This window comes from Empidonax traillii, unplaced genomic scaffold (genome assembly GCF_003031625.1).
Source record: "Empidonax traillii isolate 1590-97213 ecotype Southwest subspecies unplaced genomic scaffold, ASM303162v1 scaffold69:size3087049, whole genome shotgun sequence".
NCBI lineage: Eukaryota > Metazoa > Chordata > Aves > Passeriformes > Tyrannidae > Empidonax > Empidonax traillii.
The window spans coordinates 309,068-334,230 of NW_020955262.1; the positions used below are offsets into that span (position 1 = coordinate 309,068).

General features: G+C 37.3%; 1 protein-coding gene across 8 annotated transcripts in view; it reads right to left on the reverse strand.

Moving 5' to 3' along the window:
• KCNT2 (potassium sodium-activated channel subfamily T member 2) overlaps positions 1-24,320 on the reverse strand; it is a 118,180-nt gene extending 93,860 nt beyond the window's left edge. For 4 of the 8 annotated variants that reach the window (XM_027880374.1, XM_027880372.1, XM_027880375.1 and 1 more), the window contains exon 1: positions 24,176-24,320. In XM_027880374.1, coding sequence (XP_027736175.1) covers positions 24,176-24,270 — 95 coding nt within the window. In that variant the 5' untranslated portion in view covers positions 24,271-24,320. The remainder of the gene's footprint in view (positions 1-24,175) is intronic. The other 4 variants (XM_027880377.1, XM_027880376.1, XM_027880373.1 and 1 more) reach the window with 1 other exon arrangement.
• Positions 24,321-25,163: the final 843 nt, after the last annotated feature.

Below are 25,163 nucleotides of genomic sequence, written 5' to 3' on the forward strand. Positions count from 1 at the left end.
CTTTTTAACTTCTGGGCAAAAATACTTCACATGTAGGAGATATATACAGAACAGAGCTACTGCAATGGAAATTTATTATGCAAGGCTTTTTTATTGCCTAAATCTGAATATCAAAGAACTCAGAAATGGGATATGCTTCATGAGTTTGATTCCAGGCACTGTTGTATGTAGTTGTGCCAATTAACCACACCTGAATAGCATAAATGTTATTTTGTTGCCTTTTTTTGTTTTGGTTTTTGTTTTGGTGGGGGTTTTTTGTTTTGTTTTTGTTTTTTTTTTTTTTTTAAATGGTGGCAACTACTTGTCAAAAAGAGACTTGAAACTAACTTGTTGAATATTTAGCATAGTGTCATAACACCTTTCAGCCTCTCTCAGCCTGTATTTAACTCTACATTAGAGTGTTAAGATCAAAATACATAATAACACATTGCAACTACTTTTTATTTTCCTGCTCAAATTTTATTCTCTGTTCATCTGGATGATTTCTCTATTGCTTTCCTGAAATTTTTCTTCTGTACCAACTTTTCCCTTTGCCATTCAACAAACATTTAATTTTGGTTTTAAGGGAAAGGTTGCTTTGCTATGAAAGGCGAGGGGACAGTTGGTGATTCAGGAGTAACAAAACTTCATTAGGAGGACAGTTCACGTGTCCAAAATGCCCTGTTCCTCTGCATCAGAACTGTATGTCCCTGTCACTTGTTGATCTTCTAAAACAAAGGTCAGATGACAGGTCCAGTCTGTTCTGATGGGTGAGGCATACCCAGTGTCAAGCTTCTTGCCTTAGTATCCTGCACACATTGTACAAATGAATTAGAAATTACTGTTCTTGGAGTAACAACATGCCTCAAGATGTTGATTTAAATTTAAAGCATTTCTACTGCAGTATTTTAAAGCTAATCATTACAAAGCTTTCATTTGAAGACATTTATTGGTGCTTTACCAAACTGCTGTCTCTTGTAATACTGCTCATTAATTGTTACCTTACTAAGAATCATGTTCTCAAAACAAAACAAAACAAAAAACCCTTAGTTATTTCCCCAAGTAGGCACACTTATGTCTACACTGAAGGCAGTCTTCAGCGTCAGAGTTAGTTTTAGGAGTTTTGGAACCCTTCATCTATTTACCTTCTTGCCCCCAACCTTTTTCTTTGATCCTCTGAGACCTTTCTCATGCTACTCCATGCTCAGCCCACAGTTTACTGTCCATAGTCCTCTCATTCCAACTCTTCCATCTTCCTCTTTTTCCATTCAAATTTTTAGAGTATTTCCAGTCCCTTCTTAAATAGCCCCTTTTCTCTAGTTCCTTGCAGAATTCATCCATTCTTTCTTCCTCTAGGTACTACAGAATTTCACTATTTCACTTGAAAACATTGAGGAAATATGATGAAAACACTTCTGGGGTGTTTTCCTTTGCTCTAATTTCCTCCATGGACCTTTGCTTTTAAAAGGCCTTTACACTCTCACCATCTGGAATCTCAGGATTCTGTTTTTCTTCCTTTCCTGTCCTTTTCTGTTCTCTTTTGTTAACTTCCTTCTGGTCCAAGTCTCATTCTCCTATTTCCACTTCTGCTTTTTGTTTTGGAGGAAGAACTCATTCTCTCCCCTTGAACCACCACCTGTAATTCTAATGACAGTCAAATCAGAACATACAGTCTTCTGTCTCTGCATCTCCTTCCATTGTTACTCTTAACAATTTAATGGCTCTTTGTTACCGTAACAAGTGTCACTAATTTAGTGTTATCTCTGGCAACTTGTCCCTTTTCATCATCCATCTCCTCCTGTCACTGGATCTTTTAGCTTAATAGTAAAGCTAAAGGTTATTCCTTTCCTTTTAAATTTCTAGTGTGCAAAATCTTGGCCTGTGTGACAGGTACCTCTGGACTTCACTACTTTCGAAGATATTATTTTGTGACCTTGAGAAATCTGTCTTTTGAGATCCTTACCTTTCCTCTCCTCTTAAATTATTTCCTCAACTTTGTCTACTTGCAGTATTGCACATTAGGACAAGCCCATAAATATCAAGGCTTTAATAAACAAACTCTGCATCACTGCATAAACTCCCTGCATGCCCCTTTTAATGCTGGTGCTATGGCCCTTAAAAGATACTACTTTCTCAAGCCCAACAGAAACTTAATGGTGAGTACTTCTGAAAATATCCCCTGTGTGCTCAAAAGAGATGGATGGTAGTGATGGAATTGTGTCACTCCTAGTTCAGCACTTACCATGTGATGTCATTTCTCTGTAGATTGTATTTTACTAAGTTTGGATTCAGTTTGCATCCTCCCCATTTAACAGTTTTCTCTTACAAAGCAAGCAGTAAACACTATGAGGGACATTGTCATGGAGATTAACCAGATAAAGATAGAAACAGGTGTTCAGATAAATAGCAGCCTTAAATACTTCTGGTAGATTTTTGTCATAGAATAAAATATTAAATAAATAAAAATCTTAAAGACTTATTGCTTTAGATATGGCAGTTCACATACCTTTCTTGCATTTAAAACAATACCTGTGAATGAAACATGTAATCTTTGCTTGTTGGTTTGGTTTGGTTGGGTTTTTTGGTTTTTTGTGTGTGTAGGTGTGGCAGTCCAGAGCTTAAAACAGCAAAAAACACTATGTGAACGTGGTTCTAATGTTTAGTGAGAGAAAGGATGAGGCCATGTCTTGACTTTAATGAAATGCTGAGCACTCTTTTCTTTTGTGGCACTTAGAGCCATGGTCTGGTAACCACGGCGGTGTTGGATCAAGGGTTGGACTTGATGATCTCAGAGGTCTTTTCCAACCCGGTTGATTCTGTGATTCTCTGGCTTGGTCCTTAGCAAGTTACTCGAGTTAGTCTCTGATTACCAGAGAAATTCAAATCTCTATTCACTTAAACTCTATTTCTAATCTGTAAGACAAATGTAACTGACTGTTCTGTTACTGCTCTTCTGCAAGTTATCTTTTACTTCTTATTTTTCAAGATTTCATCTTTTCAAAAACAGATAGTAGAACAAAGCTGAGAGCTGTCCGTACATAATATCCTTACAGATTAGATGGCTAATCTCAGTTTTATTTTTACTTAAAAAAATAAGAAACTAAGATTTAATTTTCTGAAAATCCAGCAGAAGTGAGAAGGAAAAAAAGAACAGATGGATATAAAAATCAAAAGAAGGAAGAAAAAAACCTTTGTGGGTGAATCCCAATCTGTCATTTTTTAAGTATCACATGATCAAGTGTAAAATATAATTTTAAATAGGACTCATTAATATGTTACCTGAAACTCAGAGCCAGCTTCCGAGTACATTTGATCCAACACCCACTTAGATCAATGGAAATATTCTGTTCACTTAGAGCTGAGTAAAATAATCAAATAGTAAAAATATTCAAACTAATTATTTTTCTATTGTTTTAAGTATATATACTTAATATATATACTTAATATATATACTTCTCCAGTATAATTCCACAGCTTTTTATTGTCACCATCTTGTTTTATTATTACTTCTGTTTGATGACTTTTCTGCTTTTGTTCTTTTTTACTGTATTATGCTAGTTATACTTAGCAAACTTCAATTATAGCCAACAATTTATTCAGTGTTTCCTGAAAAAAGTGCACAGCATAATTATATCAAGTCAGAAAAAGAAATGTTTAAGGGTCTTGGTTTTTTGGGTTTGTTTGTTTGGGTTTTTTCCCAAACTGAAATACTGGGATTTGGTAAATTAATCTACATTTTTGCCCATGACATAGTAAACTATAGGGAAACATTAGCTGCACCTACCCAAAAGGAAATAGAAGTTCATGAAAAGTGGTCTTAAATTATAGCATTCAGTATAAACAGATGAATTTACATGATTTCTGTATGGAGTCTTACTCACTGATTACCATTTCATAAGGAGAGAAGTTTTAGAAATGCAATGTTCTCAGTTCTAAGATAGACATGTCAACATGTCATGTCAAAAATACATGTCCTTTTTCCATCTGAAAATTTTGTTCAGAAAGATCTATTATATTTTATATTTCCTTTACTTTTCTTTACATAGAAAATCTATTTTTTCCAAGGAAAATGCATTCATTAACCCAAAGTGTAGTTTCATTTTCACTTGAATTTTGGTACTACTTGGGATTTTTGACCCAATTAGAACAGAACATGCCTGTATTTCTTGTGGTACCTCAAAACTCTAATCACACAAGTCTTTCAAAAAATGTTCTGTCTACTACAGAAAAAGCCTTGCAGGTAAAATTCATCTCCAGTCAATGAAAGTTTGGCACTCAGTCTACAACTCACATGTGCCCATTCTGCAAAGGCAATTCAGGTATGAACTACGTTTGCAGAAACAAGCCACAGGAAAGTAAGCTGTGAAATTCTCGAGACACTTGAACCTTTAAATATTAAGACCTTATTTTACCAGAATGGAGTTATTGCTAATTTTAGTCTCCAGTGAGATCATCTGCGATCTGTATGGGCATCTCTATACCTCTGACACATCTTTGATTCCTTGATTATTTGACCTCTTGGCTGTTTCCTTCAGCAAAATTGTGGAATGTTTCTTCAGCTTAGGAGATGCGAAGGAAGGAAAGTGCTCAATTTTGCTTTCTGTTACTGCCTTTGCCACTCACTCCTTTCCTTCCAGCCCCAATCCTCACAACTTCCTCTTGCCACCCCCAGCTGTCACCACAGTTTGCTTTATCACCTTCTAATCCCCTCCAGAGAAGGATATGATGAGTGTGGAATAAGTGCCAAGGCTGCTCTCCCAGGCCCTGTGCAGCAAACTCAGAGCAGTTTATACAGCACGGAGAAGGCTGGCTGAGTTTTATGCTACGGGGAAGGTAAATCCTTGTAGCACTGTAAACATAAGTATGCTTATTTATATAGGACTAACAAGTTAAAATTGTTGCACTTGCACAGAAATTGCCTGGAAACTGTATTTGCCAGGTGCCTTATAGTGCAATGGAGTGTAAATAGAAGTCTGACAGTCCAGATTATTATCGTGGCAGTGTAATCCACAAAGGCCAAATGATAACCCTTATTATTTCTCCAGTAGTGTCTTTAAAAAATAAAACAAACAACAAAATAACCAACCCACCAAAAACAAATAAACCCCTCACAACTAAAAGAAAAAACAAAACCAGAAAAACAAGAAACAATTGTTACAAAGGAGTCATAGACAGCAATTACTACAATGGAGCTTAAGCACAGGCTGGAGCAGGGGGTGGCCAAGCCTCACAATGTGGTAAATAAAAGCAGCTGCCCAGGTTTCCAATGTCAGTAGTAGCAAGAACACAAAGGCAGTGGGCTCAGACTGGTGGAACAGAGGAGAGCTTATTTTCCTTACTTTTGCAACCTGCAGAGGAGAGAGGAGCAGCCCTGAAAGGAGGAGAGGCCCAAGCCTGGGGCTGTGGTTTGAGATTACTGTTAACTCACATTTTGGAGAGAAAGTTGCTGTCAGACCTGGCCATGCAGAGGTGTTTAGGACATGAGGCTAAGCTTAGACTGTGCTTCCTGGTCTTAAGAGTTTCAGTTTGGACCAGATGAGCTCCTTAATGTTGTGGTGTATGAGTGACAAACTTGCAGTATACACAACATGGAAAATGTGTTCATGTGTTCTGCATGGAGTCTTTTAGATTTGGGATCTCTGCAAAAGCAGCAAAATATTAATAGGAGTAGTCAGCTAAATGACTTCACTGAATCACGTTTGGTATTTATCAGCTTACTACTGGCTTTCAAGACAGTCATACAGGCAGTTTTTAGTTTATAGATGCAGTAGTTGTTTGATTTATGTTTGGAATGAGATTGTTGTTTATTTGTGAACACATAGTTCATTGCTCTCAACAATGCAATTGCTTGCCAAACATCATTAAATATATTGGTACTGACCAATAGATTTGCTTATTACCAGATAAACCACTGATGCAGGTTTGTGTACAAATTAGATATAAACACAAAATCATGTATCTGTCAACCACGTAAAATAGGTTGTGCTGACTGTTGGCAGACAGCAGTAGATACACTGTCAAGTTAGGATGTTGTTTTATGACCAGTGGAAGAAGCTGCCATCTGTACAAGGAGGAGGGGAGTGTCTCTGCTCACATCACCCTTACAAGGGGGTGACTTCTAGATTATTCTGACTAGGACTTTGTTCTATTTGAAGATTATTTATATTCTTTCATTTGAGGAGAGAGTTTTCAGTTGGATCGCTCGGTTGATCAGACTTATCTTTATCACTGTGATTATTATGACTAATGAAAAGGCATAGCAGGTGTGAGCACTCTGGGATAGTGGAGAAGGCAGGACCTTAGTGCAACTGCAGTGTTTGACCAGCTTAGAGTGATTACAAACTATCTCATTGTATTGGTGTAAAAGACAGCGTGAATCTGCTGCCACAAAGTTAAGGTACCAGTTCTTTAGAAGCCTAGAAAAACAAAATACTGGTAAGAAAGGGTGGGTGGGGAAATGACAACCAAAAGCTCTGGTCTAGGATTGCACAGTGTGTTCATGGAATTGCATTCATAAATGTAAATAGTTATGTGGGGGCTCGTTGTCATTGAGTCTTTTTTAAAAATGGTAGATTATGAAAAAAAACGTATCACTATTTGGATGTTAGAGCTTCCAAATGGGGAAGTGAAGCAGAATATATCACTTGTTTACTTGATCATGCTAATAATCCTCCAGTCAAAGCCCATTTCATAAACATAAATTACTTCTGTCTAAGATGCTACAGATGTTTCTCTGCAACCTTTCCTTAATGACACTACCTGTATTAGGCTGTCTAATAACATTTTGTAAATGTTAACTAATACAAAAGTTTCAGAGCACATCTTAACACTTCTGAACACAGCATCAGGACCACTTTGGTATCACTGGGGAAATGCTGATTATGTGTTTCAGTAATAACTGTGTTGATGCTAAGAACAAAAGATAATAAGGAAATATGCATGCGAATGAGATGAGTGTTGATGGAGGGAAATGTTTAAAAAGGGGGTATACCAGAATGAAACTATATTAAAATAAGCAAAAGTGTTACTTGCTCTGCTCTTGCATTATTTCATCAACAGACCAGTTCAATCTGCTAAGTAAGAGACTAAGTCTGCCTCAGTGCAGACACTCTTCAATTTTGAAAGAAACCTAACTGAGCAAAGACAAGTAAGGCTGGCAAAAAAAAAAAAAAAATGGATATTGTAAGAGCTTTCATCCTTTTAACAATGGCATTTGGGAAACTTAGAATATTACATTTCAACTGTATAAATTTACACCGTCAACTGAAACAGCATTATGTACTGCTAGCTTACTAAAAGAAAGCATGCTATAAATCCCTATTTCAATCTGTAGTGTTTATAAAATCAAAATTGATCCTTTTACAAGCATAGGCAGAAATGCAAGTCAGACATAAAAGTAAGAAGATGCATAAACACAGTATTCCCAAAAGGAGGCTTTTATGGGTCATATTTTTGTGGTAAACTGATTCTGGAGAAGTAGCAGATACCCACAGTTAGTAGCTGAATCCCCTGTCCTACCCTACCACACAAACAAATAGCTACACATGAAGCCACTGTTCTGTCTAGAGGAAGGCTGTGTTCCATTTAGTGCTGTAACCTTGTCTATTTTTCCTTTATTCATTCTTCCATGTTTGTGTTTGCTGTCTTCAGATGTCTCTAAAAATCAAACAAACCTCAAAACACTCTAAATGTGTCACTCAAATATCAGTCTTTTACATGTCTTCAGGATTAAGAGTAGTTCAGTACCTGCTGAATTCTTCATTGTTCGATTCATATTCCATGTATATATCCTGGTCCTGTGCTCCATCTACTTGCTGCATGTTACTTGACTTCTGCCACATTCTTTTTGAAAGGAGAATCATATGCTACCCTGTTTCTCTACAGTGCTTTTCTACAATGGCCTGACCTAGAATCAAGGTCTCTGGATTGTATCAAAACACAATTAGTAATAAAAATATGGGGCAAGTATTTATGAAGTTCAAAATTAGGGTTTTTTTAATATCACTACACTTTCCTTCCAATGTTTTTCTTGTTCCTCCCATTGTTCTCTTTCTGAACTCCTAAGAATTCCTTGTTTCAAAATCAAAGTTCTCAAGGACACAATTCTATAGTAACTGACCACCTTAATAGTTTAAAGGGACAGGAGATAATGCTCAGTGTGGAGTGATTTCAATTTCTGTGGAATTGCATAAAGCCACGTTCTTAGCACAGGTATGTCCCCATAGTTTCTAACTGGATGTGAACACCATGCGTGGGTATAATAGTGTCAGATATAAGGTTAATGTTATTCAGTAAATATACTAATTCCGCTTATTTTTATATATTCCAGTCATCCTACTCCTAACACCACTAAAATGTTAAGGAGTTTCCAGGCACAGAGTCTGGGCTACAATGCCAGATACTGAACTGACATATTTAGTAACCACAGTGTTACAGATAAGAGTAAAGTTAAAAATAGCAGGTAAATAAAATCACGGCAAAAGGCGAAATAAATATTCTTATAATGTACATCAAGAATGATAAAAATAAAGTACTAGTTAGCATGTCAACCCAAGATGAAGAAAAGATTAAATGGCACCCATGCCATGATCTACAAGTTGGATTTAGCCTGGGAACAAACTAAGAATGAAGCGAATGACAGATATAAATAGACTATGAGCTGTAGCACTCTGCTCCATTATGAGATAATTGGAAGAGATAGATAAGGGGGAAGTCTGAAGTGAACATCATGTACTAAAATTTTTATAAGGCATTTGAAAAGGTTCTCTGGAGATTGATACCGAAGGTAAAAAAATCCAATGCTCATATAAAGAAAAAGAAGTAAACAACCCAAAGAGTAAAATAAACATGTTATGATATAATGTGAAGTGAGTACCTATCCTCACAGAAGCCTTTTTTTTAAAGAATGTACCATAAAAAATATGGCTACAAAAACATACCATTTTTTTCACATTTTTAATATAATAAATCCGCTTGAAAGTCAAAGAGCAAAAGAATCTACTGAACAGGAAGGTAACAAATTGAAAAATAATATATTAAAAAATCCTTTCTCATAAAGGAATATACAGATAGAACAGAGAGACTTCTAATAGAATAAGCCAGATAACTAACTTCTTTTTGAAGCAGACACTGGTTGCACCTATAAAGCAGAAGTAGACTAAACAAGGCAAAATTATTCTTTATTTGCCTTGAAACTAGACTAGAAATGAATAAATATTTTGCAAATTATTTGTAACTCAAAGCAACTATAAATCCATACACTTCACCTCCCTTTCTAGGGTGTGAATATATTTATTGTTTAGGTAAAAATTCTCTTAATAACTGTTAAATTCATCAACACTTATTAATCAGACTCTGACAGAGAAGGTAAAAAGACCTATATACATTTTCCCCATATGCAGGTATCTATCCTGCTCCATTAAATGAGATTTTTGCAGTTTGTCTCACTACAGGTTAAGAATCCATCTTTGTATCGTGCAAGGCAAGAGCAGATATGAGAACTTTGATTTGTGCTCACTTTTCAATCTTCATCTCTTTGTTAGAAGGAAATTAGTCTATTTCAATAACTTTTCAAGCTCAGGTTTCCTAATATTCTACTGCATTCACTCTGTTCTATGATTTTATTTTGTACTGAAAATGGAGGGTATATATTTTTAATAGGGAAAGAGAAAAGAAGTATGAACAGTTTCCAGGACTGTGGGATTTGGAAAATCAAAAGTTCTGAGGCCTTTAATCCTTCTCCCCCCCCCCCGCTTTGTAGTACCTCTAACTGCATGTATCCATCTTCTCCTCCTGGTGCCTCTGTGACTGAACTTAAGGGTCTGAAATCTCATTGTTACAGGTGGAAGTCTGAGAAATTACCTAGAAGCTTAGGACTTGTGGTTTACCACCTCCACTGGAAGAGCAGAAAGACTATGGTTATTCTGTTTCCTACGTTTTAAATATGCCAACATCAAATGTACTCATCTAATGACAAGTAGTAAGAGAAAACATGGCCCTCTCTTGCATGTCTTTGAGATCCTCATTCAAATCTCTGCTGTAGCCTGGGCTTCTTGTATTCTCTGTGGTCACTTGCTTATTTCAGCGCTCTACTCTTAATCTCTGAAATGTTACCACAAAAACTACAAATAGATAAAAGTGATAAAATCATGCTCTCGTACCTCAGAGTGCTGTGAAATATACATCATAATCACTAATGTGAATGAAACAGTCTCAGTTAAAATGATGGAGTGTAAAATGTCTCGTCTTCAAAATGGTCCAGATTCTTATCATTAATAAAGCCATGGAATAATGACTGGCTTGGGGAAATTTGATGAGAAAGCTGTAGCCAATTCTGTCTAGACTCAGAGCTCAAATAAATTAGTCTACCTGGAGGTTTTGGTTTTGTTTTTCTCAGAATCTTGTTTGTTTGTTTGTTTGTTTTCAACTCTGCACAGTTGAAAAGAAAATTAGTATGGTTTATCAGTAGAATAACTTCATTCTAGTTGACTGCGTTGAACTATTTCTCCACTGGAAATGGAAAAGTATATCTCAAATATATTCAAATATACTGTTAAATAGCATTCCTAGTCTATTTGTGGAGTCTATTTATGTCAGTATTTCAGCATTTATCCAGCATCCAACTTATGCTACCATACAATGGGTGAGATGATCAAATACCAATGGGATATCTTCTATACCACTCTGGCTTTCCCCTGTCATGCCTTTAAAAGTCATCAAACTTTCAATGAATTTACTGAATTACTTTAAACACATATGACTACAATTTTTTTTATTCTGAATATCAACTTGACATATAATTTTTTTTATGCTTATCTTTGTAACATCTTGTCAAATTCTCACTTAGACTTCAGAGTAATGTTTAGATCTTCTGCTTATGACTAGAGAGTGGTTTAGTAATTTTATAGAGCTTTCCTTGTAAGGTTGAGATCAAAACTTCCTCTTAGTCACCTACTTTAATGCTAGCTTATCTCTGATGATAAATTACATTTTGATATAAAGATTACACAAAAAAAATTGTTTCAGTTCATTATTTGGCACTGTAAACTTCAGCCTGGGGCACTTTCCAAAATAAAATAAATTAAATTAAAAGAAATACCAGCCATGCATAGCTTCATAATTTAACTGATGCTCCGCATTATCCAGTTTACATTCTCTTAGAAAAGGCCAAGAGTACTTGAAATGGGACCTGGTACTAAGATTTTCAAGGAGACCAAGTGCAATTAAGTGCAGTTATCATTTTTGCATCTGCTTGTTGTTTAGCAATGGACTTTTAGAGAAATTCTATTTACTGAAACACCCGAAGCATCTCTGCCCATAAAATAATGAATAACAACAAAATATTGTATTATTTTCAATATTTGGACAGATACTGTGAACTTCTCGATCTTCTAGAGTATTTTCAGATTGTCAAACACTGGTCACTAAGGTGTCACCTGAAATATTCTATTTAGGAACTAACAGTATGCATTGGTAGCACTGCCTTTTGAAATACATAGAATAAGAGGGGTTTGCTGGCATAACGGTCCAGGAACCTCAATATAGGGTAGCACAGAATGGGGAACAGCCATTATTAGTTGTGCAGTACATGAAGCCAACTTTATAGGGGATGAAAATGTAGACACACATGTTATTTATCAAACTGAGATTAAAATGGAGTAGCTATAATTTCACATTTAATAATGAAAAAATCAGCATATGAATTTACAGGAAATTTGTTTAGGTTGTGCTTATATTTTACCTATTATGCCTTTATTTATTATAGAGATAAAGGTAATTGAAGCTAGCTTTGAGTTTTCCATATGTTTGAAAATCTCTGCAGTTATATCTGCTGCCTTAATAAGTTACACTGGAACAAGGTGCAATATCATAAGTCACTGTATTGCCTGATATGCTTTTTTTTCCAAAGGAAAATAACCTCTTCTACTCAGACTAAGACCCATAAACAGTCCCATTGAAATAAACAGGACCACTCTTTAGAAGGAGGTGATATTCAATGTGAAAAAATTAAAATCTCTCTACAAGTTACTTAAAAAAAAGAAGTTGTGGCTCATGTGCACGTGTCCCAGTCCTCCACAACTGTCAGAACACTTTTTGGCCGACTTTCTTTATGTAGGTTTAGTGGTTTTGCAGTATTTTGATGACTACTTAACAAGACACAGCGAATACAACTCTGGCCAAAAAAATAATGTACAATACTGATGTAGTATTCTACAGTCTTGCTGCACAAATCAGAATTTGTACAAATCCACTTTAGGTGGTGTGGCAATCTCACGAAAAAACATTGGTGTTTGGCTTGCACAACATCTTTTCAACAAAAAATCTGTTAGAGGTGAAGGAGTAATTAGGAGAAGAGAAGAGCATGGCAAATAAGGAATAGAGCTGGTGTTTGTTTTGGTTTTTTTCCATTTGTATGTGATTTCTAAGGAACAATGCCTTTTCCATGTTATATCTACGTTAGGTTTTGCAATAGGGGATTAATGCTGAAATTTCTTTTTGTCCTAAAATGAAAATTGATATAGAACTTCTTGGATCATGAATCTTTACTTGATCAGAGCAACAGAAAAGTACCTGAAAAGGCTTTTCAGCTTGGTAGAGATTAGACTTCCGATTAAAAACAACCTTTGTGCTAATTCTCATCAAACCATTACTTGGTATAATAATTTAGCCTTTCTTCAGTTTCTTTTGAGGGGAGGATTAAAACAGCTTTGTCAGAGTTACTGAAAGTCATTATGGAATTTACTGATGGAATTGTGTAGTAAATGAGCATAGTGCTTTTTATCTAAAATAAATATCACTCTAATTCCAGTTGTTCCTCACCTTCATGTCACTCTATTTATGAGGAAAAACACCCACAACAATACACAATGAAGTTTAATTTTTATCGCTCTTTTTGATTTTAGTCATAGCCAGCAGTATTCCCAAAGGAGAAATATCACAAGTTAATAATAGCACTCTTAAAGGTAACGATACTACATTTACTATTTTTAGAATTTTTAGTAACTAAAAATATTATGCCATTATCTTTTGGATTGTATTCCAAAAATATTTACTGATCATTGTCACAAAAGATGGTAAAGCATGGAGTGACATTACATCGGACAATTTAAAATAAATTTTCCTTGTGCATTTATTTCTTCTGCAAGCTACATTCCTTCTCCTACTGATAGAAGTAATATTAAATTAGTTAGGAAGCAAGAATATGACATCCCAACCAATACATGAAGTTAGTTTAAAAGTTTTAAGTCTTTTTTTTTTTTTGACTGTACTCTGCTCAATTCCCCACCTATCTACAGCTTTGCTTAGATTAAAAATATATGTTTATTACAGGGCAAGAAATTGTAGGAACCATGTCTGATCTTAAGGGAAAAAAGTAGTCAAAAGTCAATTTAAATTTGTCAGGAACTTCCCACAGATACCTTAACAGGCCTAGAAAGAACATATCTGAGATTACATATATAGCTGAAGTGTTAAAAAGTGAAAAAGAAAAAAAATCATACTGCATATGCTTTTTACACATGCCCGGGATCAGGGTACCTTTTATAAAAAGGAGTGTCTTTTTAAAGTTACTTGTTCAGACAGTCCAATACTTGCAATCTGGAAGCACTCAGACAATACCCCAGAAGCTGCCATTAGAATGCCAGCAACTCTGGGCAGTATCACAGACCTGAATATCAGATTATAACAATTTCCCTGAAATTATGGGAGCTATATATGCTTTCAGTCTCCCACAATCTCATGTTTAGCAGTTACACAAAAGGCGAGTATTTAACAGATAAATACAAAGACAAGCATTTAGGCAGAGACTCAGAAAAAGACACAGAACAAAAGCCCAACAGTTGACAGTAGGTGTCTCGCCTGGCGCTTCCCACAGAGGAGACGTTGGAGGCTCCATTTACTCTACCAAATCAACAGAAGAGTCTTGATGACATTTCCTGCTGATGACTCCTTCCAAAAGAATTGTACCTTGATAAATATCTGTCTTCATTCTCTAGTATTTAAAGCCGCTTTGGCTCCAATGTTGACATCCAGATGGAGGATAAAATATGTAGGATTTCTGAGGTAATACTTGCAGCTTAACATATGTATACAGTGTAATATATCTAACAGTGCTGTGGAATTGATTTCTTCCTTTCAAACACATCCTGATGCACAGCACAACCACAGTATATGATTATTGTTTTACATGAAAAAGAATTACAAAATTTTGTATACAAATTCTGAATGTCTCATTAAGGAGTGGCAATGATTCAAGAACTTTGAACACATAATTGAGCAAGTGTTTTAAAAGTCATTATTATCTCTAAAATGTCACCTGTCTGATACTGTTCTCTCCACAGCTAACAGTACTTATAATTACTGACTTCATATAAATCTCAGTCTTCTCCTTACTCAGAGTGAGCTGTTACTTTTCCTGATTAATCATAAGGCATGGTATTAATTATCTCTTCATTAGATTAAGAAAAATTTAAAATATCAAGTTTCACAATATTTTAAAAGTTTAATTCTGTCATCTTTGTTCATATTAAATAACACTTGGCACTTTCTGAAATAAAATGCTGCTCCTAGTTACATGGCCAGTATTTAATTTTCCGGAATAATAACTTCAAACTTTCAAAATGTGTCATGTGTGCATTTAGAAAATCATTTAGCAGGTGCCTTCAGAAAACTGGCCTAGTCCTCTTAAATAGGACTTTCCAAATAAATGCAGAAATTTCAGAGTTTGCTGACTTTTGTGAGAGTCAAGTTACTTAAGATCTCTTTATCTAACTACTGGTGAGGCGGGTTTAGGACCATTATTGTTCTGCCATTTTCTTTTTAAGTCTTTTATAGATCTTAATGCTGATCACATTTATGTGGAATATATGGATACAACTAGGAGATATCTGTGTTTATGGACTGCACTGGCTCTGTTGTTGTCAGGAGGTCTGATAACCAATTGTCAAATGTCTAGGGTGATAGAAGAAGGCACAGTAGTATTTCTAGCTCTTCCTTCTCTTCATATGGCCATTTCTATCACTGTAAATTGGCTCTGCCGTCTTAGAAAGGAAAAACATATGTAAATGCTCAGTTCATTTTAGCCTAAAGTCAAGTAGCAGCAAGTTGCTACAGGACTCTGCATCCCCTTCATCTCTGCCTTGGAAGAAGACATTCACCTCATAATTTTGATAATGGTGATCTTGTAACAGCTCATTTTTATCTGAAATTAAGAGCAAAACTTGAGGTCTTGCACAGTGGTCTCAGACTAGCTCAAGGTGTATTCCAGAAGATGGCCTTTTAGAGGCTCCTGAAAGTTTCCTCTCTCTTACACCCTCAGAGATACTTCCTCTATACTCTGAAACATTTCTAGCAGCCAACCTTGTTCTTCCTACCACACACACCACTCTGCCAACACCACACTAGAATCCCAACATTCTGAATCACTAGCTAGTCGCTAACAGTAACTGCCACAATTAATTGTATTAAATGGATTCATAATGTCTGTACAAATTTAACTTCCTTTGTTGGGATTTTTTGCTGGACTCGGACTGTGATCTGTGAACTGACAAAAAATTGGAAAAATGGGAAGCAAAAACTAATCAAGACTAAAATTAATTCAGTGCATTTTGAATGCTGTTTGTATCATTTTAGCTAAATTGTAATTTTCATGCAATCTGTGGTTGGTCTCAGTACAAAAATAAATGATGATGTGGGTCACTGAATACAGTTGGTAAATTAATTCCTCAGTGTCAGTGAGATACATGGTATCTGAAACTACTCTTGTGAGATAAGCTTCCTTTTTATGTTACTCTTAGGTGGGTGAAAAATCTTAGATTTTGATAGCCTTGACTAATCAACATTTGTACATTACAGAATAGCTTGTTCCACTCTTTGTGTTTGTATTCTTTGAATTACTGCTGAGAATACAAAACAGCAATTAAAAACCGGACAATATCTACAATAATGCCTTTCCAAAAGCTATTTGTTTAACTGATTAAACCCCTTTGAACAATGAACAAATGCTAGATTGTTGTACACTGTGAAAATATAGTTTACCCACTTTTCCAAAGGGTACATTCAGCTAAATATAGAGCTTAGCCTTTAGTCCCTCTGTTCCAGCTGTCTGTGCTCAATGGTGACAACTACAAGGCCATAGTGATAAGTGACCAGTGCCCTTAGCTTCTTTTGAATTTGGTGTGAAGATGAGAAACTAAATCTCCTTCCAGGGTCAGGGAATGTTGTGTATTAACAGGTGTTATTCATAAGGAACAAATATAACCACATTTTTCCATTTGCAGTGCAGCTTGTGTTTTTTCCCATATGTATTTAATATTTGGTTTGGTAACATTGGTTTTGTCTGTGCTGCAGCTTTCTCGAGTCTCAAAGGGAAGAGAAAAGAGAAAACAAAGTGAGAAAAACATAAAATCTCTGTAAGTTTTTGGTCATTTAGAACAACAGAAGACTGAGGCTATTTAATAATGTTTACTTCTTATTAAATATAGCTATATTCAATCACTATACTGTGAAGGAACTCTGTAACTTTAGGCTACAGATACAGTAAATGCTTTTAACTTTAACATCATAAAAAACTAAAGGGCAAACCCTTTTCTTTGCAAAAAGCCAAAGTGGTTTGGCTCCAGGTACAGAACGTAGGAGGCAGGGCTGGAATTTCCTGGCAGAGCTAATCCACAGTGAGGACTGTTGCTCGAATTGTGTCACTGCCCCTGCCAGGCATATGATCCTTGTGCTCCCTGTTAGATATGCACTTATTAATGGCTAAAGGTAACAGGAGACTTGTAAGACCCAGGGAGAGGGATGGGCAAAGCTTTGTCCTTTTTGCTAGCTCAGTAGACAACTTCCATTGATTTTTAACCTAATGCCTGCCTTCCACATCTTCCGTAGCTTGGCACTTGGCAAGTCAGGCACCACGATGTCAGACTTAGGAACCTGCTTTCCAACACAGAAGTACAGCACTTCCCAACAGATATCTCTGTAAGTGGAGGCAGGATTTGTCCCTCGAGATACTTCTGAGTAAATAATAATATCACTGTTTTTATCTGTGAGTATAAACACTGGGTTTTGTCTCCTAATGACTGTTTCTGTTTCATTGCTACTTCCCACCAGGAAGTTGACTGCTAACATAATTAGCAGATGATTGCATGGGGGAGGCTGAAATCTTTAACAGCTGTTTTAAGGGATTCTGTACCAAATCTGTGCTGCAGAACATCTACATCTTTTGAATGACATTCTCTCCAATGACAGATTATGGGACCATGGAGTGGAGGCCTCCAGGAAGGACTTAACTTGTTCATTTACTTGAAAAAAAGAAACAGGAAGAATCCACTTTTAAAGAACTCAATGGATTAGTAGAAGCATTTGGGCATACTCTAAGCATCAGAATTCAGTACTAAAGATCACCTTTAATTGTGAAGTCTAGAAACTGAATGTATAGTGCTGGAATGCTTGGCAGATTTATTTTACAACTTTACTCTTTTTACAAAAGAAAGTGCAGACATTTCTGATGCTCCAAGTGATCTATCTCCTTTTTTACAGGATAAAAAGGAGACAATATGAATCAATGTTAGCATTCGTTATAGAAGTGTCATTCTGAGAGAAACATATAGTGCAGCATAGAGCTTACTACTATAAAATAAATAGTCATAATCGCTGGCTGTGATAGCATAATAATAAAAAAATTAAGAGAGAAACCACTTGGGAAAGAACTGCTTCAGTTTCCCATGGGGTATTACAGTGTCAGCCAGATGTACAATAGTATGTGTCAAGTTGTAGATGGAAAAATAAGTGCTTTGGCAATAAATGTATAATTAAGTAATGACTGAAGTACCAAGCACATTTACAAACTGTGCATCATGTTGTCCCAGGAGAGGAAGACTACTTGGTTTCTGGGATTTTTTAAGATGAGGCTATTAAACTCTTTCTACCATCTAAAACTTTTGCAGGGGCATGCTACCACAGTCTTCCTTGGACAAATCCAGTTATACGAGCAGTGAAACATTACCCTTCTCTTTTCACGTCCTTCCCCAATTCCAGTGTGTTCTAGTTTAAGTAGAATATAGAAGAAATGCATTTTTGCCTCCACTGTTGCTGCAAGAATGATGGTAAAACAAAAATTTGCGTGAGGCCGATGGAACTGCCTTCTACAAAGCATTACTTCCCCTTCCTTCCACACAAGTGAGTTGATGCCCTCTTTTATCTATAACAGCGACACAGTCTTCAGATAAATCTGAAAGGAACGTGAGTATGGAGATTATTAACAGTTTATTTATGTAGGATGGTACCTAAACCTGCCCCAAGAGTGTAAACTCAGGCCTCTTGGTGTGGCAAATGCAGCAGTTTTAAAAATTTCAATATTTTTCTTGAAAGATTTTCTTAAGGAATAAGAAATGGCTTGGCCTGTACATGCAGCAATTCTTTTCAGAGTTTAAGGCAACTCAAACTTTTCAACTTTTACTGTGCAGAATCTTACTGCAGATATGAAAGCACTTGTTCTCTTAGTGAATTAGACTTGTTAAGATCTTGAACAACCAAAAAAAAGCCCCCAAGCTTTTACAATAGAATTTAGGCTTCTCAATCACTTTACATATTTTGAAAATTTACTTACAAGGAGAAATCAAGATAAATTTGACAACATCTGTTCAACTCCTTTTATTTCTGGCCTCTGTTAAATGAGGAGGCCAAATTGAAGTATTTTTGAAGGAAAGAGGAAGATTATTTTGAAGAAACCATAACAGAATTTTCTTTTGAGGAAATTATGATAGAATTTTTATACAAGTTGAATCTAGACTCAGTTATTTTAAATCACTTGAATCAGAATGTGTGGGCTTTTTATCCCCTTTTAGTTTAACAATCTCAGGTGATTTCCAAAAGGAAGGGCAAAGGGAGGGCTTTACTCACTAATTCACACTGTGACAAATGACTGTTAAAGTGCCTTCTGAGATTTGCAGTCAGGAGCTGTTCCTTGAGAGTCACTAGTCAATATGACAGCCAGCAGTGTACAATTGTCCAAGTGATGTGTGGAGGTGTTCTATTATATGAATCTCTTTCCTTTCCAGATAGGTGGTAATGTTCATTTATGCAGTAAAGCACACCAGAATGGAAAGCTGATTTTAATTTAATCCTATAAGTACTCAGTGTAAGAACAGTTCTTGCACAAAGGTAAAATTTAGCTCTATAGTTTTATAATTAAAGTATATACTGTAGCAAAATGACTCAAATTTTCATCTCAATACAGGAGCAGGATTTGAAATGTATTTCCAGTTCCAGTTAATGTTCTTGTTACATATTTACAGAATAGAAAAAAACATTACAGAATTGGAAAATGTAAATTTTTGTTCCATGACTGAAATTGTAAATGTATCTTGCAACAGCATATAGAAAAGTTATGAAATCTGATGCTTTGAAGGTGGGGGTTGGGCTACCCACAATTTATCTGCTTGTATTGTTTCCTTGGACACCCAAGCTGCCAGATCATTCCTAGGCACTGCACAGTTCAAGGCATTTTTGGCTGCTGGCTCTGGCCAGAGCACACAAAGGAAAATTTGAACAGTTCACTGGAATAAGCAGTCATGCTTCAATGGTGGGAAACATTCCTGGCTTTCTAGAATTCCCTAAAACAAATGCAATTTTTATATCTTTAGAAGCTTCTAAAGAAAGGATTAAACATCTGTATATAAATTATTTAATAAATGTGAGGTAAATTGCATGATACTAAAGATCTTACTAAAAAAGGCAGTGATATGGACAAAATGTAAGTGCTTTTTTATTTTTAGCTTAGAATACTCTCTTTACATATATAATGTCTTGTGGTTTGGCTGTTTTGACAGACCTTAACTATATATGTATGCAAAAACCTCCTTATTGTATTTTTTCCCAAACTTACATGGGAACCTAAGATAAACATCCTCTTTTCTCCCCTTCTCTGAAGCAAATTATTTACCAGCTTTGAACATGTCACAGCTTCACCAGGTAGGATATCTTCTCATTTTGTGTTGCTTTTCAACACAGCTGGTATGATTAAGGACTGGTGAACATGTGTTTATGAAACATTTCATTACATAGTTTACTGTTACAATCACAATTTAATGAAACCTGACTGAATTAACAGGTGAAAAACTTATGGTAATCACTGATTTTTCACCTTTTTTTCCGCTCTCTTCCCCAGCCAAACTGAAAGAAAAATTTCACTATGATGGTCAAGAAACATCTCAGAATATACAGCAGATCAAAACAGTCTGTTTCATTTTCAGATACTCTCCATAGTGAAAGAAAAATGTAATATTCACAAAGGCATATTAATGATATTTACAAAACGAGGGAAAAAGCCAATGACTCAATCTTCTCTTTACTCTCAGTCCAGTGACTGGGATAGTTATATTGCCAGAAGAAACCTGGTACATTCCCCTACTTGCCACAGAATTCACCCACTTGACACACACGCATCTCTAGCTGGGCTGATTTTTTACAAGCTGTCCTGTAGAAATGTTTTCCATATAAAATGTGTGTAGTGTAAGCACTAAGCTTCATCTCCACTGTTTTGAAAGGGAACCAGGTCTTTTGAAAAATCTAGCCTTTCAAAAAATCAAAACTGGTTTTTAACATCCTTTTGTTTTCAGGAAAAATCACTCAGCAAATTCAAGAATGCCAATAAATTATTCAAAGCTTTCTTACTGAACTAAATCATTTGCCAAAGATTCACCATGTTCTTCTGCACACAGCAACTTCTTTTATGAAAAATAATATACAATCCAATTTGGCGGTTTGTGGAATATGACAGCCCAGAACCCATCTGTTACTGAAGCCAACTGCAAGGCTGGTTATGAATCTAAGCTATGAAAGCAGAAATTTTTTTTGGGGGGGAGAAACAGAAATGCAAAAGCAGTGAGATGGATGTTACTGTATTGGAGAAATATAGGTAAGAATTGGACCATGAGCTAGACACCAAAAAAAGAAAAGCCTTAGTGAAGCTCCTCTATAGGAGAAGTCCTCAAGAAAAAGAAAATTATAATTAGAAATCTGCATCCAAACAGATACAGATCTAAGAACAGAATTCTTGAATGAGAGCCCTGTTACATTCAGCTGAGGATTCTAGCACGTGTGCATTTTATAAATGAACAGGAACATTCGAAAGAAATAGCTGATCAAACTCTCATCCTAAAGTAACATAACCAGTAGGGTTTCAAAATTGAACTATGATTATGTCAGAAATAATCTTTCAGCATAAGGAGGAGAGGTCTTATCAATCATATTTATTATTAAATACTATCATATGACATATAAGGTGAACTATGCTGTGATTTGGTGACACAGAATCCTGGGTGGTTTGTGGCATAATTCCATCTCCTCTCCACTTTGAAGAATCACCAAGCATCTGAAAACACAGAGGTGGACCGTATGCCTCCCAGTCAGGAAAAAGCAAGCATCTTTCTGGAGAGGGCAGAATGGAAGAAGAAAAGAGGGACTTCAAGGATGAACAGACTGGGAAGATAAAAAAGGGAATGGGACTACAACAGAAGACACAGAATTCAGCTGGTAACAGACCTGAAGTTCACAGACCACACAGATGGAAAACCCTTAATATAAGTCAGAGTGACAAAGTTGAGAGCAAGTGGAATTAAGAAGTTGCAGTGAAGTGGAAATAGGCAGAGAATTATTTCCAGCATCTCAGCCAAGGGCCCATAGCTAAAAGGAATTGTCTTGATCATTGGCCATTGTGCAGCTATACTATAACTACTTCAACTGTGTTTCAGTATTCAGAGAATCCATTCATAGTTAATGACCATTGAACTGAAGGTATTACAAGCAACACCTTGGGCAATATCTTGCATTCTGTTTAATTGGTGTGTAGTATAAAGATGTGCTTCACCAAAACCAAACACAAACCAATTACATAAGAGTGCAAAGAAAAGACAATAAAGCAAAAAAATTAAGATATATTCTTATACTACTAACCATTACAAATTAATAAGCAGCTGATCCGAGGTTCTCCGTAAGTCTGCAGTCTTTCTCATTCAGTATTTCCTGAAAGTATGTCTAATACTCTAAATATTCAATTTTACAATATTTCTATGCAGAACATGTATGCTTCTTCCATAATGGATAGTAGCAATACACCATCAATATAGGAATGGATGAATATTTCAGCTTTTCATGTAATATCCTCCAGTTCAGAAAAGTGAGAATCCGGACAGGGCCCTATCGTAAGAGACAAACAAAAGATAATACTCAAGGTTTTTTTTTAGGAATGGACCTTATGCAGTTACTGGAAAGCTAGTATCAAGAAAGATTGCTGTGATAACTCACAGAGTTAGAGGAGAGAGTGCTGCTACCACAGCCTGTTGGAAACCACAGTCTTGCTTGCATTGTAGGGAAACCACTGCCTTCCTGCCACAGTGCAGCTGTGCCCAGCCTCAGCACAGGACAATGCATAAAGATCTAGAAAGCTGTTTACATTTTTTATTTTTCAGATGTGCCAGAGATCTTTCTTGTAATGCTTGTTGGAATATTAATTAATTACTTAAAAGAACCTATTAATTTTCCACTAGTCCTTTGCTGCAATTTTCAAATGGTAACCATGCTCTGCAAGACTGTTATGCTACAGTTCTGGTATCAATATTTTTTGAGGATTATTTATTTTCATTTTGTTAAGTGCACAGAGACTTGAAATAGACATTTCTATAGCTAAATGGATGGTATGTGTTGTGCAATTGCTCACACGCAATTTCCTGTTTGAGACCAGATCATGCTTCTTCCATAGAAGATAACTTTATGAAGTTCAAGTCAAACAACTGGCATCAGGGAAGTGCTTGACAGAAGTTTAAAGTAGAGCTGGAAAAAATGTTTAGACCAGAGTGGTCCACAAAGGTATACTGAGAATATTTTGTTAATTTTAGCCATCAAAACAAATAAATAAAGTAGTAAAATAAGAAAGGTGGTGGGGTTTTTTCCTATTCCAGTAGAAAACAAAATGCAGGTATAAGATGCTAAGATCTACATTTTCTAAAATCTCAAAGAATACTGTGATCAGGAGTAATGAATACAGAATATACTCGTATTTTTTTTAATAGTAACCCCTGCTTTGATAAACATACTCCTTAACTCTCCATTATGTAGTTATAATGCTGTCATTTCCAACCAACAGCATTCATTTTTTGTGACTATATTAAGATGTCATTCACCGTTTCGTAACTGTCTGAATAAACATAATTGGTTTAATTGCTTCAATGTATAGCATATTTTCCGGAAAAAAAAAAAAAGTAATAACTATATATCTGCATGATCTTGCGATTATCAAACAGTAAGAATCCACCTTTTTTTAGGAAAGTAGTTAAAATCTAAATGATGTAGACCAGCATTAAAATCAAAGTTTCTGACTGCCACGTTAAAGACATATTCTGATGATGTAAATATACTGAATTAAAATTGATCCAATATGTTGTTACATTTTGCTTTTCTGTCATTTGACCACAAAAAAAATTGTCACTACAAAGCGGGTATGGCACAAAATTTTGCAAGTGTAACAGCCTATTGACACAAGAGGTTGTATGGTCAGAGTGGCACGATGCTGTCGGTGTTCACGAACGCTGTTCACTTAGCATTTTGAAATTCAACACACATTCCTGGTTTGCTTGTATGCCTTAATATAAGGAGTTCTTCTTTTATTTTTAAAGACACTATTTCACGTGAGACAAATACCTTTCTATAGCGGTTTGTAATTGCAGATGCTGACAGTCCTTGAAATAATTCATAAAGGAATAAAATAATGGTAGTGGCATCCAAGCCTAGGATCGCAGCATGAAAAGAAACTGCATGTAAAGAAGCCTGGATATTGGACAGTAAAAACATCCAGTGACACCTGCCATTAGCCATTCCGCAAACGGGAAAAAGCGTGTTTTGTTTGGGACTTTCCCTTAGTGAATGTTAACCATACGGAGACAGTATCGCACCTGTCCTCCTCTTCCTCCTCCCGTACGGCAGGGCAGGGCAAGGTTCTGCCCTTGCTCAGCGGCGGGGATGCCCCGGAGGGTGCGGGATGCCCCGCGCCCTGCTGAGGGGCGCCGGCCCGACTGGCCCCCGGCTGCGGGCGGGGCGCGGCTCCGCAGCCCCTGGGCGGTCCACGCACCCCTTTCCCAGGAAAGTTTCCCAGCGGGGCTGCGCTCCCGCGCCCTCCCGGAGCGACCCCCGCGGCCCCCGCGCTCACCTGTCGTCGCTCTGCCAGCCCTGATCGCCCAGCAGCAAGTCGCGAAAGCGGTACCGCGGGGGCAGCGGGGGCACCTCGCTGTCCAGGTCCACCATCCTGCCTGGGGAGGGAGGGAGGCAGGACCCCCGGTAGCCGGAGGAGCGGGGGGCACCCGCCCCGGTGGGTGCGGGCAGAGCCGGGAGCGGCGCGGGGCGGGCGGTCCCCGCGGCGGGCGCGCACAAAGGCGGCGGGAGGGCTGTCCCCGCTGGCCCCGGCGGCTCGGGGGAAGCCTCACGGCCCCCGGGAGCGAAGTCCCGCCCCGGGGGGACGCGGGCGGTGGCCTCGGCGGCGGCGCGACCGCCCACCCGCCCGCGCCCACCCACCCACCCACCCAGGCAGGCAGGCAGGCAGGCAGGCAGGCAGGCAGCGCGCGCGCCGCCGCGGCGACAACAAAGGGCTGTGCCACCGCCAGGCACACGGGACCGTGCCCAACAGCACTTGGCTGGGGGAGCCGCCTCGCCCCCCGAGCTGCCTCGTCCGCTATCACCGGGCGCTTCCTCGAGGGCACTTCTCTGTAGGCCCCGATATTTGAAAAAAAATGAGTTGTTTTACCTTGGGTAGCCGTAGGTGGCCTGTGCACAACCCCCCGGTCATCTGAGGGGGGTCATCTGAGCACAGCTGGGTCTGTCTCTTTCTCGCTTTTTATCAGGCACACCTGCTTAGTGCCAACTCCTCTGAAATGCCGGGTGCAGTGTACGAAGTATTCGGTCAATTTCTGCACTTAGTTGGGGGGTGGCAGGTGGTGCAAGACCTGTACAAAAACACAGGAAAGTTGAATTATTCCCATGACTGAGATTTCTCAGCAAAACCTAAAAGTGGGAGACACTCTAGAAAGTATCGTAATTCCATACATGACTGATGAAGCGCATAATGCCAATATGATTTGATTGAATTCACTATCACAGATAGTGAATAATGTTTTTAGATCTGACTTTAAAGATCCACTGTA